Source organism: Rhopilema esculentum, chromosome 9, assembly GCF_057945365.1.
Source record: "Rhopilema esculentum isolate cy_ngs chromosome 9, ASM5794536v1, whole genome shotgun sequence".
Lineage (NCBI taxonomy): Eukaryota > Metazoa > Cnidaria > Scyphozoa > Rhizostomeae > Rhizostomatidae > Rhopilema > Rhopilema esculentum.
The window spans coordinates 7,988,007-8,007,192 of record NC_142823.1 but is presented as its reverse complement, the minus strand read 5'-3'; the positions used below and the strand labels follow the sequence as shown (position 1 = coordinate 8,007,192).

The window sequence follows — 19,186 nt, the reverse complement described above, 5'->3', positions numbered from 1 at the left end:
AAAGGGAAACTTGCCAGTGAAACCAAGGTTCTTGTCCTCTATAACCAAATTCGTTCACACACAGAGGACACTTGCCAGTGAAACCAAGGGACTTGTCCTCCATAACCAAGATCGTCCACACACAGAGGACACTTGCCAGGGAAACCAAGGGACTTGTCCTCCATAACAAAGTTCGTCCACACACAGGACACTTCCTAATGAAACAGAGAGACTTCTTCTCCAGAAACTTCCCTGTTTATCAGAATAACTCTATTTAAAATATGGGGAAGCATCATACCATATTGAAATAATACAATACAATAAAAAGTCAGAAAGGTATCAAAAAGGCAAGCAAGAATACACCCAAAAAGCCATAGATAATTTTGTATACAAAAATAACACGATACATTAAATAACGAGGAATAAATTGATGCGATCACAAATCAATGCGAATAGTGAGATTTATTTTCAAAATGTGTGGTAATGAACGCAAATCAACGAAATTCTAAAATATTAAAATGGTTTTTTGATTAACGCGAATTCTCAATGCCAGTTGAAATTTTTGTACCGAAATTCATTCAAATTCAGCACTGAAATGAAACAAAAAAACTACAAGAAAAACTTAAAGTCAACGTTGGTTGTAGATTCTAATGAATGTATCAGCCACGTGGGGTGAGTCTGAAAATTGTCAATTTTTATGGCTAAAGTGAAAGAGGTCGAGTATCCCTCGATCGGAGCCCGTTGATGAGTGAAAGAATACTAGAGATTGCGCAAAATGAAAATTATAACGGATGAAAGATGCGGAAACAGACGATAATGTGGACATTCAAATGTTAAAAGAGTATTTTTTAAATCAACAGGGTTTCAATTAACGCAGATTCTTTCAATTGGCGTTAACGTTATTTTCGTGTAATAAGGTAAATAATGCCAAAAATGACACAGTGTAACAAATTTTGCCTACCTCATTTTTAAAGACCTGCAAAAATGTACATATATAAAATTGGAAGATAACCAGATTTTTTAGAAAAATTTGGGGGTAAATGCAAAAATAGGGAGAATGTATTTTTGTCCCTGTTGCACCTTCAATGACTGACAGGAGCACCTTGACATATTTAGGTATTAATACAGTTGCTTAAAATGTTAATTAGTCATTTCTTAAGATGTCTGACTAGTGACTGTTGCAGTTTTCACAACTTTCATGATGTCCTCTTTGGGTATTCATTTATCGCAAGGAACTATGGACACTGGGTAATGTGTCTTCATTGCCAAAATATCAGAAAGTGATCCATCTAACTTGAGGCAAGAGATCAAAGACCGAGATACCTCTGGAAGAGGAAGAATAATCATTGTGAGCATCGTCAGTTGTTCACTTTCATGACACAATCTTAACTTTTACACTTCAAAGAAAGCAAACATTAATATGAAAGTAAGGCTGGTCATTTAAGAAAATATCGTGTCTCGTGGAAAAGACCGCTAATTCTTACGATTTACTATGTCAGAACAACTATTCTGTGTCAAAACAATGGTAGTGCCAGGCAGTTTCATCACTGCCGTGATAAATTTTTGAGAAACCACGAGGAAGAAAAATTCAAAAATGCTAAGACACCGGGAGAAATAGATAAAATACAAGGAGAGCAGGAGAAGGCAGGCGAACCGGGAGTCTCTTTGTGAAACTGGGCGAGTTGGCAGGTCTGTTTTTACATGGTACTTCTTTTACCAAATTGGTCAGATTTGAAATATCTTAATTTGATCAAAATTGAACTTGGTTTACAGTGATGTCTGAAACTGCCAAAAAAGTGTCGTCAAGACCTTTCTCGGAGTAACAATCAATTACCTCTGCGGCTTTAAGATAAATCGAAGAAAGCTGTGATCACACAGCCCCAAACACAAAATTGCTGAATTCTCTAGATTGAATTGACCTGTGAAATCACTTAAAAAGGGGGAAATGCTAAAACCATCAAGAAATAGAGAATAGAGATTTTATGATACTGCTATTGCAGTCAAGTTGAGTAGATTATATGAGGTTCTACAAATAATGTCACAAGTCGATTCCCCTTCTTTTTTGACAATTGAGGGCCTACATTCATTTGCCATGTGACTTTTTTCACAGCTCGATTGCTCTTTCTGCACCTGGGTGAGTATTTCTACAATATAGGCAGGTTAAATCATGGACAAACAGAAAATCACCAAAGTAAATCAGTTAAATCAATCATTCTCTTTGTTATAGACATGTAAAAATAACACCTTTCATAAAACATTTTTTAAGATCATGTTAATTACATGCTTTACATCCTCATTCCAATCTTTGAGTCAATCATTCAAAATCTAGTGACAAATGCTATTGCATTTATAATGCTCTCCTTTAAGATTTAAAAACATAACTGTCTCGAATAATTTATAAATTATATTAGCACTATATCTGTGCCCTGTCAAGTTCACTGAAAACAGAAACAAAATAGAGACAATATTTCATTTGAATCAATCTGACTTCTGCTCTACAAACTTGGCAGCCAGTTCTGGATTTTCTTTAACCCATTTTTTAGCAGTGTTATTTTCTAGCCAATCACTTTCCCTTACCAATCTCTGGAAATTGACAACTAGTTCGTCAAGATTTTCTCCAGCCCCACTTTCATTTCTGTTGATATTCTGTAAAACATCTTTGACTCTTTGGATGCCTGAAATAAGCTCATGTTGCTTCAAACTGAAGATAATCCTAAACCAGCCATATTCTTTAGAATGGAATGCAACACCAGGACAAATATAAACACCATTATCCAAGAAGGCATTTAATAGTTTTAGCTCCCCTTCTCGTGACAATGGTTTAACATAACTTTTGAAGTTTACCCATACAAATAAACCAGCAGCTGATGGGTAAATTGGGACCCCAATATCAGCCAGCTCCTTGCAAACAAAGTTTTTAGCAGCCAGTAATCTGCTTTGATTTGTTGGAAAATAAACCTTATCCAGCCAATCATGATCATCAGTAATTGACTGCAGCATGAATTGCGCGGGAGTTGGAACACTTTGAAAGTATGCATTTGCATTGAGGACCCTTTCAACTTGCTTGTTTACTGTATGCACCAGACCACATCTGAATCCTGACATTGCAAAGTCTTTGCTGAAACCCCAAACAATATGAAGCAGCTTTGGGTCTATAGCACCTACAATGCTTCTACCTCCTGTAAATTGAGCTTCCTTTTCATATATAGACAAAAAATAGATCTCATCAAGTATGACATGAATATTGTGCCTAGCTGCAAACTTGAGGTAATCTTCTATCTGGCTTTTTGTATAGATGTTACCAAGGGGGTTGTTTGGGTTAGCCAGAATGATGCCACGAACTTTGTGTCCTTCAGACTCTGCCTTGACAAAAGCCTCTTCAAGGCGTCCTACCGACAACTCAAATGGCTCCTTCTCCCCAAATTCTTTTTTCACTTCACTCGAAAGATCAACTGAATATACCACACATCCCATTCGGCAGGCTAAATCTGTTTTGAATGCTCCATAATATGGTGCTGGCACCAAAAGGCAATCACCATCATCACAGATTGCAAAACCTATAAAAGCAATTTTAAACAATAAATTGATTCCAGCTAATTAAAAATATCAAATAAATTGAAAACTACATTTGCAACTATTGCATACATGCAATTCAGAATATAAAAAGAAGTATAAAGCACAGATTTTTCAAATGAGGACAAGTTGTGTAAAACGAACCACATAAATCTAGTGTACTAGAACATTGTTTTACAGTTGCCATCTTCTCCTGTCTCATGACAGTTTTTTCTTCATGGTTAAAAGTTGTCTGCAAGGTCCTATGACCCAAAATCAGGCATCTATTGCAAATAGAGTATGCACTGATATTAAAGCATTAAAGCGTAGATTAAAGCAGAAATGCACATAATTATTCCTTTCCCTTGACCACAGAGCACATGCTTGTTCACCCCACTTAAATTGAATAAGAAGCAACACTATTGCAAGAAATGGATTAACAACTAAATATGTCTTTCTTCATGTGAAGAAATATATACAAGCATTTTCAGACACATGGAAGTATATTGTGTAAATATATATGAAAATAATCATAACAGCATATACAGCTCTGCCTATAATATACATCGAGTAATATAGAAAACACTGGTAAACAACAATTTTCAAAACACCATTTTGATTATATTGACTTTTGAACAACACATCAAAGACCTTTGAATTACATAACAAGGCCCTTTCAACATGGATTTGATTCAGTTGGTACAAGATGGATCTTAGGGAAACACTCAGCATTCTATTTTGCTGCTCAGCCTATAATAAGGGCTAACTTATTGATTTTAAAAGTCTACTAACTTACCAAGCATTTCAATGACTGATCCACAACCATTGAACACATACAAATTGTCTTTTTCAAAGGGCTCGTCAGGTTTCATGTATTTGTTTAGAAATGTTGCCAGTGACTGTCTGAACTCAGGCAGTCCTCGCATATCAGCATATTGCATGTAATATTGAGGCATACCATCAAGGCAAATTTTCTTAAATCTTTCTGCTAAGATATCCACAACCAGCTTGTTTTCACTGGTACCCATGTTGATGATGCCAGCAGGGTTTTTCTCACCATCAAAAGGATTTGACATTACTTTCTCAAAACATTCCAAAAGGATGTTCTCTAAATCGGCACTTTTTTCTCCTCTCTTTGATATGTAGGATGCCATATTTCAAACAGATATGTCTAAAATAAAGGCAAATGAGTTAATATCTGATGTAACAAAGCTGATCATATTTAGCTATACACACTCAGCTCAGCATTAGAGAACTTACAGCTACAGTGGTGTAGTGTTGCAAGCTTAGATTCGAAATGCAAACTTAATTAGTCCTAGGACTATGACTGGTGAAAGATGGCTTGCATACACAAAATATTCCGAAAAGGCTGTGCACACTTTAGATCTTGCTGAGAACTGCTATCCTGTACAAAAAATGCTGACACTGCTGTTTCACTATTACCTATTTACTTAAACAAAATAAATGTCAAATGTTTCCCTGTTCTTTTTTGGCTTGTATACTGTGCTTATAATTTACTGTGACATTCTCTAAGCATTTAGTTGCAATGGAATTGTAAGTTTAGAGTCTAAATACTTTAAGTGCTAAATTTATGATTTACAATTTTACTGATTCTACTATGGTAGGTATCCAGTGAATTTTTCAATAAGGAGCCACTTTCAACGGAACCTACATGAAGAAGGAATGAAAAATTAAAGTATATCCGTTGTTCATATATCAATTGTCTTTCTAATCTTCTTTTAGCGAGCGAATAAAACTTTTATTACTGCTTTTCGACCAAAGGGGTTTAAAAATAAGGAACATCAAGAGCTAGGCCGCGAACTAAGATCCTTATAAAACCAGTGTATATGTACATTGGCATATATATGAGTGACAGTGGAACGAAAGCAATGGAAATGGTCACCAGCAAGCAATTCTTCTTAAGGACAAAAAGGTCACGCAGACATTTCCTGACAATTCCCTAAATCCTAGGGTAAAAAGCATATTTATCAGATGTAGAGCTAAAATGTGAGGGAACATACATAAATATAGATTCTCTTGTTGTTGTTTCTCACTTTTTAATGTTCTTCAGATCTTCTTTCACTTTTAGTTCTGGTTGGTCGTGTCACAGAATATTCCGATGGCCTCGTTCTAGATAAGTAGCCTCTTCAAAACAAGTCGCGGGAACAAAGAAAGGTCGTTTGCCCGCACAGCAAAGCAAAGTAGCAAAAGAAAAAATCAACCTCACTGCTACAAAAACGTGCGTTTCGAGTCTACAAAGACCAAATCTGCCTTCAAACGTTTTCTTATTTTTCTCAACCGAGCATTTGTCTACACGAACTGAAATAAAATCATGAAACACATCCCAATGCGCATGCGCGACATCAGTTGGTTATTCACTCTTAAAAGGGGAACGTGAAATTATATCACTAGTTCAGGCCAGAAACCGCATTAACTGGGAGCTCAGCCCCCTCTAATAATATCAAGAATTTACTAAAAATCATAGGTCTTTCAGGCACCGCGGAGCGTTGAGAAAATTGGGGGGTCTAAAAAAATTGGGGGGGGGGGCTAAAAACGTATAAAAAGAGGCTTTTCTGGTAGTGTGATACTTTATATTTGTTCTTGAAATGGCTTGGAACACCCTGCCATCATAGTTCTATAATGCCATTTTGGTGTAAAAAATTACTTAAAAACAAGTTAGAAATAAAAGACGATTGAAAGAATTACAAACAAAAAACCTGGTGAGGTTTTCTTCGCTTGCCAACATTTTCCAGTCTCCAGACACTGTTATTTTTATTTCCAAAAACGGCATGTGATGAACTTTATTCAAGTTCCCAGAATGAAAATGGTTTATCTTTCACAATGCCTTTCTGTTGTTGCTCTTCCTTTCTCAATTTTTGCAGCCATATTCTCTAAGAACATTCTTTATCCGATTGTCAACCACATCAATCCAACATTGATAAACTATTGCACATAAGATGAAATTGTAAATGAATATCGCAAATCTTAATGCATATATAACGACTAAAATTCTCAAGCCCAAGACTACGATTTTTGTAAAGACTTTTAATCACACATTTGAAGTTGATACATTTCAGCCGGCTGTATTCGAATGATCCAGAACTTAACAACGGGAATTTTTGTAAAAGAAGAAGATGACCGGAATGACGAAATATACGGAAAAGATAAACTAATGATGATGCCAAATGTCATTCATAACTTTGAACGTTTTGTCGCAATAGTTTTGAAAACAGGATTCCGTTCTACCAGGGCCCACGCCACCGGAGGAGATGGGCGGAGAGGTCATGGCCCCCCCTTTTTTGGTAAGAAAAAATATTTACAACGAGGCCCCGTTTTGAAGCACTAAATTCAAGTGCGAACCTGGCTCCTCCACCTTGATATTCGTGGCGTGGGCCCTGTCTACAGAATTATAATCTAAGTATGCTTGCAGGAAAAGTAATTTACTGGATAAAGATTGATATCTTGAAATTCTGTCGATCAAAAGACTTATTTTGATATTCTCCTCAATAGCTCGTTAACAAATAACAGAATTAAATAAATCACGAGGGCGTAGCACCAATACCAGCTTAACTGATTAAAATTTACTTTCTTAACTACTCTACTAATAATTTGACCTAAACGAGAATATGAATTGTTTTTGTTATAAGCTTTCAAAATTAGCTATTCCAAGAAATACATAACAATACATATCTACGGAAACCCATATTTACAATTGTTTTCAACATACGAAAATCACAAAAATACATTTAGTAAACTATTGGAACTTCCAGCACGATAACATCCTTTCCATTTGAGTTACAGAACGACAAAATGGATTGGCATTGAAGGAAGCAGTGTTTCCGCACAAGTAGCTGGGTTCTAGAAGGGTGGAGTTCGGTCTAAGCCTAAACCAATCAAGTATAGGATAGGTACCCCCCCCCTTTGATTTCAGCTGCCCCTTCCACTTGGGCATATCAACTGCCTTCAAAATTCGTGAAATTTGAACAACATTTTCACAATAAACAGGATCCGTATTACTGCGGGATATTGACTGTGCTAGACCGCAAAGATATCATCAACCATGGTGCCCCCCTCTCATCAATTCTATAGCCCTTTACACCTTTTTTCTTCTTACCAATGCCTCAGCCAACGTACAAGTAGCTTTGCCTAAACCAGCCAAATCACAGAACAGCCGAATTCATGTCAGCATTTCATTAGAAGATTGTAAAATCGTCCATAGAAGTTGAAACTATACAGGGGACCCTGCCTTATTGTGATCAGCATGGAAAGGTTTTCGCCCGCCCCTATATCCCCCGCACCTAATCAATGTTGGATGGGGGAGGGGGTTAGATTCAGCACTAATGTATACCCTTTAATTTCAGAGATACTAATATTAGTTTTACTATGGACACAATGCCTTTACGTTAATCCCACTTCAAAGATCCCGGACTAAATAGAAATATAGAATGTGACGTAATAAAAATGCCCAAATTAAACATTTAATTCCTTTTATAAACCCCAACAAGAATGAACCCCAACAAGAGGAAACCCAAGCTCATTCTTGTAAATCCTTTGTTGAATGACATATCAAGATTTCTTAGATATAAATCTTAAGGAATCCAAATTATGCAAAATTTCCTTTCAAGATATAGGTTCTCTTTCCTTCAATTTGAGAATAATATTGGAAAATTAACTTATACTAGATTTTTATACCAAGATGTCTTGGTTTCATTGTCACATGTCATTCTTTTACAAGGTATGAAAGCTTTAGTGAATAGCTGGAGACTTATTTCAAGTATCAAATATTCAGTGTAATCTAGCATTGCAGGTTTTGGAAAAGTTTCACGACTCAGAACCTATACTGCTTAATTCCTCGAAATTTTTTTATAAATAGACAAGAACAACTACGCCTAAACATAGCAAAATTTTCTGTAGCTTGGCTTGCATCGGGGATAATGTTAGCCTTGCCAAAATTTCTAAAAAACGGCCATCGATGAGGCAAATTTTAAAATAAACATTAAATGCCAAAATTTAATAACAAATATTCTACGATCACGACCTTTGAAGAGGCGGGACTTCTCTGGCTACCAAAACAGGGCAGTCCATTAAGCATCCCATATGCCAAACCTGCAACAGAAGATATGGTCAATAATAGAGATCACGGCTAAGTTGGCAACGTGCAGAAATACTAGGTAGAACAGAATATAAACTAGCTCCCCTACGAAGCCCGCTACGCGGGCTTGCCAGTGGACCTACGGGAGAGTATGCAGATTAGCCTCGGAAAAGACAAGAAGTGTATTAACCTCGATCTGAAAAAATTGGCTCCGCACAAGTCACGTGATTAAAAATTACTCGCACTCCCGTGACTATACCCTTGACTTAAACTCGCTTTTATAATAACCGTATCAATACTTATTATTTTTCCTTTACTTGACCATATTTCGATTACGATCTTAATATTTCTTTATTCCTAATCTCCTGGTTACTTTCCAACAATTTTGATTGTTGCATGGCATTTCTGATTATTTCTTCATTGTCTTTTGCTATAGCTTCGTGGCTGTTTTCTTATCATTTTCTGGTTAATTGAATATTTATTGATTACTCCGGCTATTTTCTTGACTTGTCCATTATAATTTTCAGATTTTTTTCCGATAGTTCAGATTATCTTGTGATTATTTCCTGTGAGTTATTGATAATTTTTGCAGCGTAAAATAACTAAGGCAAGCAGTGTAAAAGCAGATCCGAGATGTAGTCGAAACTAGAAAAAGGGGGGAAAATGTCACGAATGTGTTAAAACAAAAATGGATCAATCTTGCAGATGTGGGGGACGCATCCAACATGACAAAACCAATAAGTAAGTGTGTAGTCGGCTCTAACTCTATAAAATCTACTTTCTTAAACAGCGTAACTACTTTCTTAAACTTCTAACTACTCTAGTGTCTCTAATAGAAGGGGGGTAATAGAAGGGGGGTGTTCATTCCGGCCAATTTTCAATAGAAGGGGGTGCTAATAGAAGGGGGTGGGTATTCATGTCGGCCAGTTTTCAATAGAAGTTGGTGGCTAATTGAAGGGGGTGTTCGTGTTGGCCAATTTTCAAAAAAATGTCAGCAAATTTCAATAGCAAAGGGGAGCTAAAAGAAGGAGTGGTGGATGTTGGGAAATCTTTTAATTAAAAGGCAGTGTCTTAAGAGTATTCCCCTCAATCTGCGGGTTTCGTTCTCACAAACAGGAGCCTACTATTTTTTATAAATCACATCGCTTTTTCATTTAATATTCTGCGTGTTCTGGTCATGACAGATTTGTAAAATTTAATATAAGAGGGGTGCTAATAGGCGACGGGGAGAGGAGAATTCTTCTGAAATTAATACACAGGGGGGGGGGGTGGGGCGTCAATTAGAGACACTAGAGTATAGATTGAATATAATCAATTGAGTAGGGTTGATACCAACTATGATGAGATGAACATTAAACAAGCATTTGAAGCAATCGCACATACAACACAAAAGTATAAAAAGACGGACTGAACACAAACCTGATGTTGCACCATTCCATTCAGCAATTTCTTTGCTCCCTTTCCATGTCTTTGACCCAGTTTCCAATGACCTTCATACGTTGTCTTGTCCTGCGCAGTTTCAACCCCACGTCCATCTCGCTACAAGACAAAACAATAAAACTTTAGCAAATAGCTCGCAACGATTTACTGAAGTCCCACCATCCTAGACACAGCTTTGTAACAAAGTCAAGAAGCTATAATCAGAAGAAAACGGTTTCGAGCTCCGTATAGGATGAAACAAAATTTGGCAATGTCATGTTTGTTGTATAGAAGATAACGCTAAAGAACCCGCTTAACGCCACAAAATGGCTCTCGATTTAAAAAACTTTAACGAGGATATCATAAGCACCGAATTTACACATACTTGTTTAATTTCGACTAAAAACAGCAGGTTCAGAGATCTAATTGTGAGAACTGAACGCCATTGAAAATTACTTTTTGACGTCCATAACAGGCCTGTATATTGCCTCTAAGGATGCAAAGTAACACACGGGAAAATCAGTTGATGAATTAACAAATAATTTAAAAATAGCCCAAGTATCCATCAGCTGGCTGGTAGATGAAATGCAGCGAACATGTCCCTAAACGCTCTAAGACAAGCTAACTAATAGATAATAATCTCGCCCGTGAATTTCTTCTTTAAAATCAAAGCCTGACATATTTCTGGTTTGGAAAGAAACAGAAAGTCGTGTTTTGAAACAATGTTAAGTGATGCATTGCACAACTTACTTTATTGTTCTTGAATTCTCCTTCAAAAAGAATCCCGTAAATCAATTCGATCCCTTTTCCCTGCTTCTTGCCATTCTGCCATTCACCTTTAACCGAAAAAAACAATAATAAATGGCAAAGAGCAAACTCCATGACATGAATTGACGAAGGAACGCAGCAATCGCACAACAGCTGGATTGGTCAACACAGTTCTTAGTAAAAAGAGCAGTACACTCCTTTCCAAATAACCCTCAAATCGAATCCAGCACAGATTTAAACAATCTAGAACTTAGCGACCGCAACTTTTGAGTGGAAAAGCTTCCATTGCAACGTCATAAACGTGAAAATTATCAACGATCGTTGAACTAAAAGCTGCTTGTATATCACAATGTTTGGTACCATGTATAACATGCGAAGAACAATCTCTAAATCCAAAACAGAAATTGTGAAACGGGGGTTTGCATTATGCAGCGCAGGACTAAGAAAATCTGATAAACACCCCTCTGATATTTGTGAGCAGCTGGCCCTGGATGATATCAAAGAGAATTTCAAAATGTATCTAAAGAGGATTGCGTAATAACGTTCTGGAAAGATGACAGCCAATAGATCTGATCGGGCTAGCAAGCATCAGCTAGAAAAGTTTTTCTGTTCTGAACTTCTTTGACGCTAGGCGGATTTCATTTGCGTATTGAGATTTAGGAAAACAGATCTTGAACGAAAGGTTAATCGTGTGTAAGGAGCAGGGTATTGAGAATGTGTCTACTTGACGTCACGATATGATATACACATGTAAGACAGCAAACAGAAGAGACAATTCTGACGATGGTACCTTGAAATTTGAAGCTGTTGGCTGTGTCTGTCAAGGTTCCTGTACCGTGATGCTGAAATAACAATGGCAGAGTAACTTGTATGAAATAAAGATAAAGATCAACCTGTGTTATACATCAGCAAGCTGGGTCATTTAAAGGCATTGACACAGGTAAAAAGGCTTAAGCCCCGTTAAAACGCTCTCAACATTTCACTGAACATCGCTCAACATTTGTAGAGTGCAAATGTTGAGAGCGTTTTAACACCCTGTTCAGTGATGTTGAGTGGTGTTGAGCGGTGTTCAGCGATGTTGAGTGGAGTTTGAACAGATTCAAAAATGTTCAGCGGGTCGACTCAACATTTCTATTGAACACATGAACATCGCTCAACATTTGTACAGTGATGTTTGGTGTTGTTGAGAGATGTTGAGAGCGTTTTAACACCCCATACAACAATGTTCAGTCGGCGCAAGCGCACTAGACTTGGATTTTGCGCGCCAAAGAAAGGGCTTCAGCGTGTCAAGATTTCAGATCAGACCAAGAGGTTGAGAGAAGTTGAATTTATAAATCGTAATGGCACACCTTAGGAAATCATCAGGCAGCTACTGTTAAAGTGAAAGAGTATCCGAAGTTCATCTTCCAAACTTGTCTTGGATCTCTGAGAGTCCGAAGTTCACCGCTCAACGAATGTTGCGTCGAATTGTTGAGAGCGTTTTAACACCCTAATTCAACATCACTAAACATCACCAAACATCACTGTACAAATGTTGAGCGATGTTCATGTGAACATCATGTGAACAGTTTCTGCCTTTTTTGCAAATCGGTGAAATCCTAGAGCAGCGCGCAGTGGTTTCACGTGAGCAGTTTCGAATTCCTTTCTTGTGCACGTGCTCTGACCAATTTGGCCTAGGTTATTTTTAGATTCGCTGTACTTATGCATGTCAACTGCCTTTAAGCATAAACAATACCGTAAAAGAAAACAATGAAATATAAATATTAGTGTCAGCTGTGGGGCAAAATTATTGCTTAATAGAGGAGGAGGGAGATTCCCGTTAAAGAAAGTGACTGTCGCAGGGAAATTTTCTCTGTCTCGAGGTTGCTTCTACAAGATTTCGACAATAGAAACTAAATTTTGGAACAAAATTAGTTACTCGTTGCTTGGCAGTGTCCGTTATTAAAAGATTGAAAATGGCACGGAAAAGCGGAAACATGTCATATTATAGTAAATTGTGATTCGGCCATAGGTCAACACTTACTCAAGAATCAAGGGTGCGCCAAAACATATAGTGACGACAAATTTAAGATCATTGGGCAAGCAAGGTGGTTTTTCATTTAGGAGTTTTGGAATCTGTATACATTAAAACAAAGGATCTCGACATGTGCAGACAAAAAAGTTCGTTTTCTTTCTGGGACTCTTCAACTAGATGTGAGGTTAGCGGCTGCGATTGGTCAAAATCAAAGAACCAATCAAACGCGCTATTTTCCCTCTCGTGTTACTTTCGATCCACACCTGGATATAAATTTTCTACTTTCTTGAACATCATCCGACGTTTTTACTCTGGCGAGTGTAGGGCGAAAAGTACTACAACCTAAGTAGGACATGTTCTCGCTTATTCGTGCTATTTTCAATATTGGGATACAAAGCTTATTTGGTTATTAAAAGTTGTTCATTAAAAATTGATTAATTCTTACTTAATAGATTTACAAAAATTCATGAACACCTTGTTTTGTAGTTATTACTGCATCTTTTTTAGTCTACTCCAATAAATAATTGCATTAATGCCAGTAAAATATATTTATCATGCATGGAATTGAATCCACAAGTATATGTACTGAATTGAATTGAAGTGAATTGACGAAAATACCTTTCCGTGTTTCCATTGGCCTTTATACTTCCAGCCGTTTGGTTTCTCAAGGGTGCCTGTGCCATCAAACATATTAAACTGCCATTCTCCTACGATTGATGATTTTTCATTTAATAATTGTTGAAAATCTATCGCTGTTGAATCAAACCTATTTAATAACTACGAAAAGCTTATGATTTATGCATAAATTTAACGAAAATATCATATGATATATAATCGCCTTACAATGAGGCCTATTTTGCAGTCCTTGAAGATTAGTTAAAATTCTACTGATAATATTTCAAAGTATAGGCAGTTTACAGCTAAGTTATCTTGAGGTTTGCGCTTAACTTTTCATCGAACATAGACTTGCCTAGTTTTTCAAGAAAGGTTGAGACTATATGAAATGATACTCGAACGAAGTGGAATGGTCAAGTTACGGGTGAATAGGGCGGCCAAATGGTCTCAGACTTTCACTGACCATGAAACTGAGCGCTGTTCAACGACAAGACACTTTACTTGTTTGAACAAGATTTGCGATAACAGGAATCAAATTCCTCGAAAGGCAGTCCAGATCGTTGATAGGCTGCTTTTAAAACATGAATGTCACGTGATTTAACACTTATTTTGCGCAAAATAGTACAACTTAATTGGCCTTCTCTATAAACTGGTCACTCATACAAATTGTAATGCCTACATGAAAGCACTATCAACAACAGCGAATAGTCGGCTTTCAATAAGAGTAGAAACAAAGAAATCTTCTTACCATCATAAACAGAGCCATCTGGGTATGACTGGATACCTTGCCCTGACCTCTGTTGGTCAAAAACAGGTCATTAAACGTCTTAATTGACAAAGAATGAAAACTCAAAGGCCAAATGCTCAACAGAAATCTAAATACTACATAAAAAGAATTCAAACTGCATATTCTCATTTAATCGTGCGTATTTTGCATACAGTCATATATAACGTGCATTAAATGACAAAACCTTTTATAAGACAAAGTACTAACAACGCTTTCTAGGTAACGACTTTCATTATATTTGAGTTTCAAGTGCAGCATTGTAAATCCCAACACAAGACAAGTTGAGTTCACTGTTTCAGACTTTCGTGTGTTAACGTTGACCGCTCTATCTCAATGCCTTGGCATATTTCAATTGCCTTATCTTGACTCATTCTACGATCAATCAGTCCTGCTTTAGAATAAAATGACTGTTTAGTTCTTTACTCTAGAAAGGATATACTGAGATTGAACTATTTAATTTCTCCAAAGTTTTACGAAGCTACTTATTTCTCGTACCAATTATTCCACAATTTGTAGCCATTAACATTAAATTCCTGAATGGGCATCTACAGTTAAAAGGATAACAAAACGTTTTGAAAATTACTCTGTACCTGTCCTGAAGTCCAATTTCCATCATACTTTGAGCCATCTTTGAACTCCATGACACCCTGACCTTGCCTCTTATCATCCTCCCATCGCCCAGTGTAACATCCCCCATTATTATAACTCATAGTACCTTCACCGCATCTCTTCAAAGGAGGAAAATTGAGCAACAGATTAGAAAAGTCGAAGTCTCTAATTAGTAGAATTGTGGCAGCCAGAGCATTAAAAGGACTATAAAGAAAATAAAGTCATTCTTAACATATACACTAGATATACTTTTGTGACGATATCTTCCGGTAAGTATCAAATATACCCACAAACCAAAGTTTCTAGTGGACCTTTACTTTGGTAAAAAATTTGGAAATTTCATAAACAAAGCAAATACACCTTGAATACTTCGCAGATGTTTTTAAGTTTAGGAATAGTCCTTGTAATAAAAATTTAAGATAAAAATATGACTTGTAACCAAACTGACATAAAATCAAATTGCATACTAGTTAAGCAAACACTTCAACACTTTTTGGCTAATGATAATATATTCATATTTACAAATGTATAATACCTTGTCTTCGATGAAGGCTCCTTCATATTTATCCCCATTGGGGAAGGTAAGAGTTCCTGTTCCGTCTTTTAGATCATACATCCAATGACCTTCGTAGCAAATTCCATTTTTAACCGTGTAAGTTCCACAGCCGTCTCTCTTAAAAAAAGAACACAAATTTAAGATAGCTAATTCGTCGTGCAAAATATGTTTCGTGTAAAACATTCAAACAAGTTTATTTCGATTAACAAACCAGTGTCAAACTTGTACCTAAATCTAGGCAAGTTCGAAGCTGCATGAGATTGACAAGTTCTGCTTTACAAAAATTATTCCTCCAACACCACGGCGCATGACAACTTGCTATGGCTGAAACACCGTCGCGCCTACCCGTTATTCGCAAAAATGCTAAAGATGATCATCTTGTCATCCAACATTACCAAAAGCCAAAAGTTTAATTTGAGATTTTTTCTGTATCCTTTACTTTACCTGCAAGATTATATTATAGTTGAGTGAGCATTTCATAACCTGGCTTACCAACAACAGTTGTACAAAAACCATAAGGTGTAGCTGTAGATGTTTATAAAAATTCCTTTAACCATGCGTTAACCATTACTTGTGTCCTTGTTACCTATCTTTATGAATCTTACCTGGCCATCTTTAAATTCCCCTCTGTAAACAGAACCATCAGAATACGTGAGCACCCCGTCTCCATCAAATTCATCATTTCTGAAGGAGCCTCTGAAACAAACCGTAAACAGACCAATAGGTAAAGGCGCTTTTAGGCCAATAGGTGTAGGTAAAGCTAAGTCTAACATCATTTATGTAAAAAGGTTTCATATCTTCTGTGACAATGCCGCAAGCAGATAAATCAACTTTAAAAGCTACGCGAAAAGAAGAGTTAATAATAGGTAGGGCACAGAGGAGGGGGGGGGGGTCTTTTAAAGAAGGCACGGAGGGGAGGGGGACTTTAAAAAACAAATCATGTGAGTTACTAAAATTATTCATCAGGTCCCCAAAATAGATAATGGTGAACGGGTATTAAAAACTGCCTCAAAGGAAAACAACAGAGACAGGCCCAAAAGCTACAGCCCCACAGAAGCACTACTATGGTCAGAAAATTTGGGGAATTTTTGGCTTTTTAGACAGGACTTAAAAAGAGTTGAACTTTAGCCCTCCCCTCAAACAAAAACAGCCAAAATGCGTGTACACCTTTATACAGGAAATAGTAAAAACTAGAAAACCAACCAATAAAAATAAAACATACTCATATACGCTTCCATCTACCATTTTCAGCTTCCCAAAGCCATATTTCTGAAGAGAAAGACAACAAATCTTTAAAACAACACACAATAATGGAGAAGAGCAAGAAAACTGCAGAATGCAAAGCAAATTTGTTTGCCAAAAAGCATTTTCCTAACAATTTTGAGCAATACAGATTAAAAACTGATGGCAGATTAGAGCCTTCATATTGCAGAAGAAGATGTTAAGGAGACCTGGTGGACCTGGTGAAAAATCAACGGTCTACAAAATTTCAAAAGCGTTTAAATTTCATGAGTCTGAGTCCTACAGTCCTTTCATGCAATGATCGAGGAGTTATACCGATCTTGCCCAAAGCTAAAAGTATTTTCATCAAAAAACAAAATATTAAACTTTGAGTTTAGAGGATTTTTCAAATTTGATGAACAGAAAACTAGAAGTTGTAGCAGCATCTCCGTATACTAATGTTTAAAACTGGATATTCGGAAAATGAATGTGGCTGCACTGTTTTAATGCGATAAATCACTTTATGGATCGCTTTAGGATGTTTCTGGATCCTATAATTCACTAGAGTTTAAAAGAATCAGCACAAACAACAGCAAAAGAGGTTATTATTACTACAATAACGAATTGATTAGCAAAAGAAGACCATTTTAAACAACATACCATGTTTCGCCTCCAGGCCCCATCATATTCCATTCCATTTTTGCAAGACAGTTTGCCATCTCCTTCAATGCGGTCACTTCTGAAAGCTCCATCAAATACATCTCCATTGCTGAAGAGGATTTTTGCCTGATGTTCAAAGAATAAAATATGAAACGAAATAGCCATCAACCAAACGAGCAAAAGTTATTTTCACAACAGCTATTTTCTATTAAAACATTTTAATGTTCGCATCAATCACCGCAATACCTTGGCTCAATCACCGCAATACCTTGCCGCAATCACCGCAATACCTTGCCGCAATCACCGCAATACCTTGCCGCAATCACCGCAATACCTTGCCACAATCACCGCAATACCTTGCAACAATCACCGCAATACCTTGCCACAATTACCGCAATACCTTGCCGCAATCACCGCAATGCCGTACTGCAATCACCGCAATACCTTGCCGCAATCACCGCAATACCTTGCCACAATCACCGCAATACCGTGCTCCACCCCTGGAATGTAATCACCGCAATACCTTGCCACAATCACCGCAATACTTTGCCTCAATCACCGCAATACCTTGCCTCAATCACTGCAATACTATGCTCCATCACCGGAATGCAATCACTGCAATACCTTGCTGCAATCGCCGCAATCACCGCAATACCGTGCACCACCCCCGGAATGCAATCACCGCAATACCTTGCCTCAATCACTGCAATACCTTGCCACAATCACCGCAATACTATGCTCCATCACCGGAATGCAATCACCGCAATACCTTGCTGCAAACACCTCAATACCATGCAATACCATGGAATCACCGCAATACCTTGCCTGTTTAAATGAGTGAACTGAAGATTGCGAACTGTCACTTACTTTAAAAAGATTATAGTGAATATTGATCGCACACACCGCTAGAAGGAGTATCGTTGGCCTACCAAAAACAATAAAGACCCCAATGAAAATAATGCAGCGTATTGAAAGATGAAATGCAGCGAAACTGAACTTACTTGTCCATGTCGAATTCCGATTTTCCATTCACCTTGAATTTCGTCGCCATTTCTGTATCTGACCGTGCCAGGTCCATCTACACAAAGGCAAGTAAACAAGTCAGAGAATTTGGAAATAAATAGAAAAAATAAAATCCATGAATTCTCAAACTTTTTTGATGAAGACCTTCACTTGCCAGCAATTTCTGTGGATATCTACGAATTTGTTGCTGCAGCAGTTCAAATTGCTTTATCACATCTATTTTGGCTTATATCTGTATACATTTCCAGCTTATATCTTCGCTTATACTCGTATTGGAAGCCAGCTATTCACTTTCATTCAGTTTTTATCAGTCAAGAATGCATTCAGAAAAATGTCATCTGCAATGAATAAATACAGATTGCCATACTAGGCCAGCAACGGCGCTGCCAAAACATTTTAGCAGCAACTCCTCCTAGGAAACATGTAACTATTGTCTGGCAGGACCTTTCAATGTGAAATCTCAATATTTTTTTTACTTTCAATACTAAACTCATGCGACTCCCTCTCTACGAAACATTCATCTCTTGTGACACATAATGTTTGCTCTGAACTTTTAGCAAAAAAATGAAAAATAGCTTTAGAAAATACAATCATCTGAAATTATCAGCACTTCATTTTCTGTTGGTACCTTTTCAAAGATTTCTGGCGTTTTTAGAACGCTTTTGAGCTATCAATTTCATTCAACCAAGCTCAAAAGCTGCATTTTTGTGATATAAATTTGAAAAATGATATGAAATTATATCTAAGATCTTACAGATATTCAGTATACAAATTATCACTGCTCGAATCAGGTTTTAATTGTGGGCCATCCTTTCATGGTTGACATATATGTCGCACAAACCAAACAGCTTCACTCCAATGGGAACACGGTTATTTGCTCCAAAAGCTCTT

At 37.1% G+C, this 19,186-nt stretch overlaps 2 protein-coding genes across 3 annotated transcripts in view; both read right to left on the bottom strand.

The window, feature by feature from the left end:
- Positions 1–2,171: 2,171 nt before the first annotated feature.
- On the bottom strand, positions 2,172–5,924 carry LOC135689290 (1-aminocyclopropane-1-carboxylate synthase-like protein 1). The gene is made up of 3 exons (XM_065206467.2): positions 5,553–5,924; positions 4,328–4,702; positions 2,172–3,536 (listed from the first exon to the last, which is right to left on the bottom strand). Exons 2-3 carry the CDS (start codon positions 4,683–4,685, stop codon positions 2,458–2,460), a joined length of 1,437 nt encoding a protein of 478 aa, XP_065062539.2. The 5' UTR covers positions 4,686–4,702; positions 5,553–5,924; the 3' UTR covers positions 2,172–2,457.
- Positions 5,925–8,030: 2,106 nt separating this feature from the next.
- Positions 8,031–19,186, bottom strand: part of LOC135689287 (uncharacterized) — a 29,754-nt gene continuing 18,598 nt past the window's right edge. For both annotated transcript variants that reach the window (XM_089109880.1, XM_089109879.1), the window contains 12 exons: positions 18,274–18,350; positions 17,273–17,398; positions 16,614–16,660; positions 15,997–16,087; positions 15,371–15,508; positions 14,817–14,954; positions 14,188–14,236; positions 13,443–13,531; positions 11,601–11,652; positions 10,793–10,878; positions 10,043–10,162; positions 8,031–8,637 (listed from right to left, as the gene is read on the bottom strand). In XM_089109880.1, the coding sequence (XP_088966006.1) occupies positions 8,563–8,637; positions 10,043–10,162; positions 10,793–10,878; positions 11,601–11,652; positions 13,443–13,531; positions 14,188–14,236; positions 14,817–14,954; positions 15,371–15,508; positions 15,997–16,087; positions 16,614–16,660; positions 17,273–17,398; positions 18,274–18,350 (1,088 nt within the window). In that variant the 3' untranslated portion in view covers positions 8,031–8,562. The remainder of the gene's footprint in view (positions 8,638–10,042; positions 10,163–10,792; positions 10,879–11,600; positions 11,653–13,442; positions 13,532–14,187; positions 14,237–14,816; positions 14,955–15,370; positions 15,509–15,996; positions 16,088–16,613; positions 16,661–17,272; positions 17,399–18,273; positions 18,351–19,186) is intronic.

What these genes read in the sequence shown, in the direction of transcription:
- LOC135689290 (XM_065206467.2), bottom strand. Translation starts at nt 4,685, where the DNA reads ATGGCATCCTACATATCAAAGAGAGGAGAAAAAAGTGCCGATTTAGAG. An exon ending in ATCAGTCATTGAAATGCTTG is followed by an intron (nt 3,537 to 4,327) that starts GTAAGTTAGTAG and finishes TTGCTTTTATAG; the next exon opens with GTTTTGCAATCTGTGATGAT.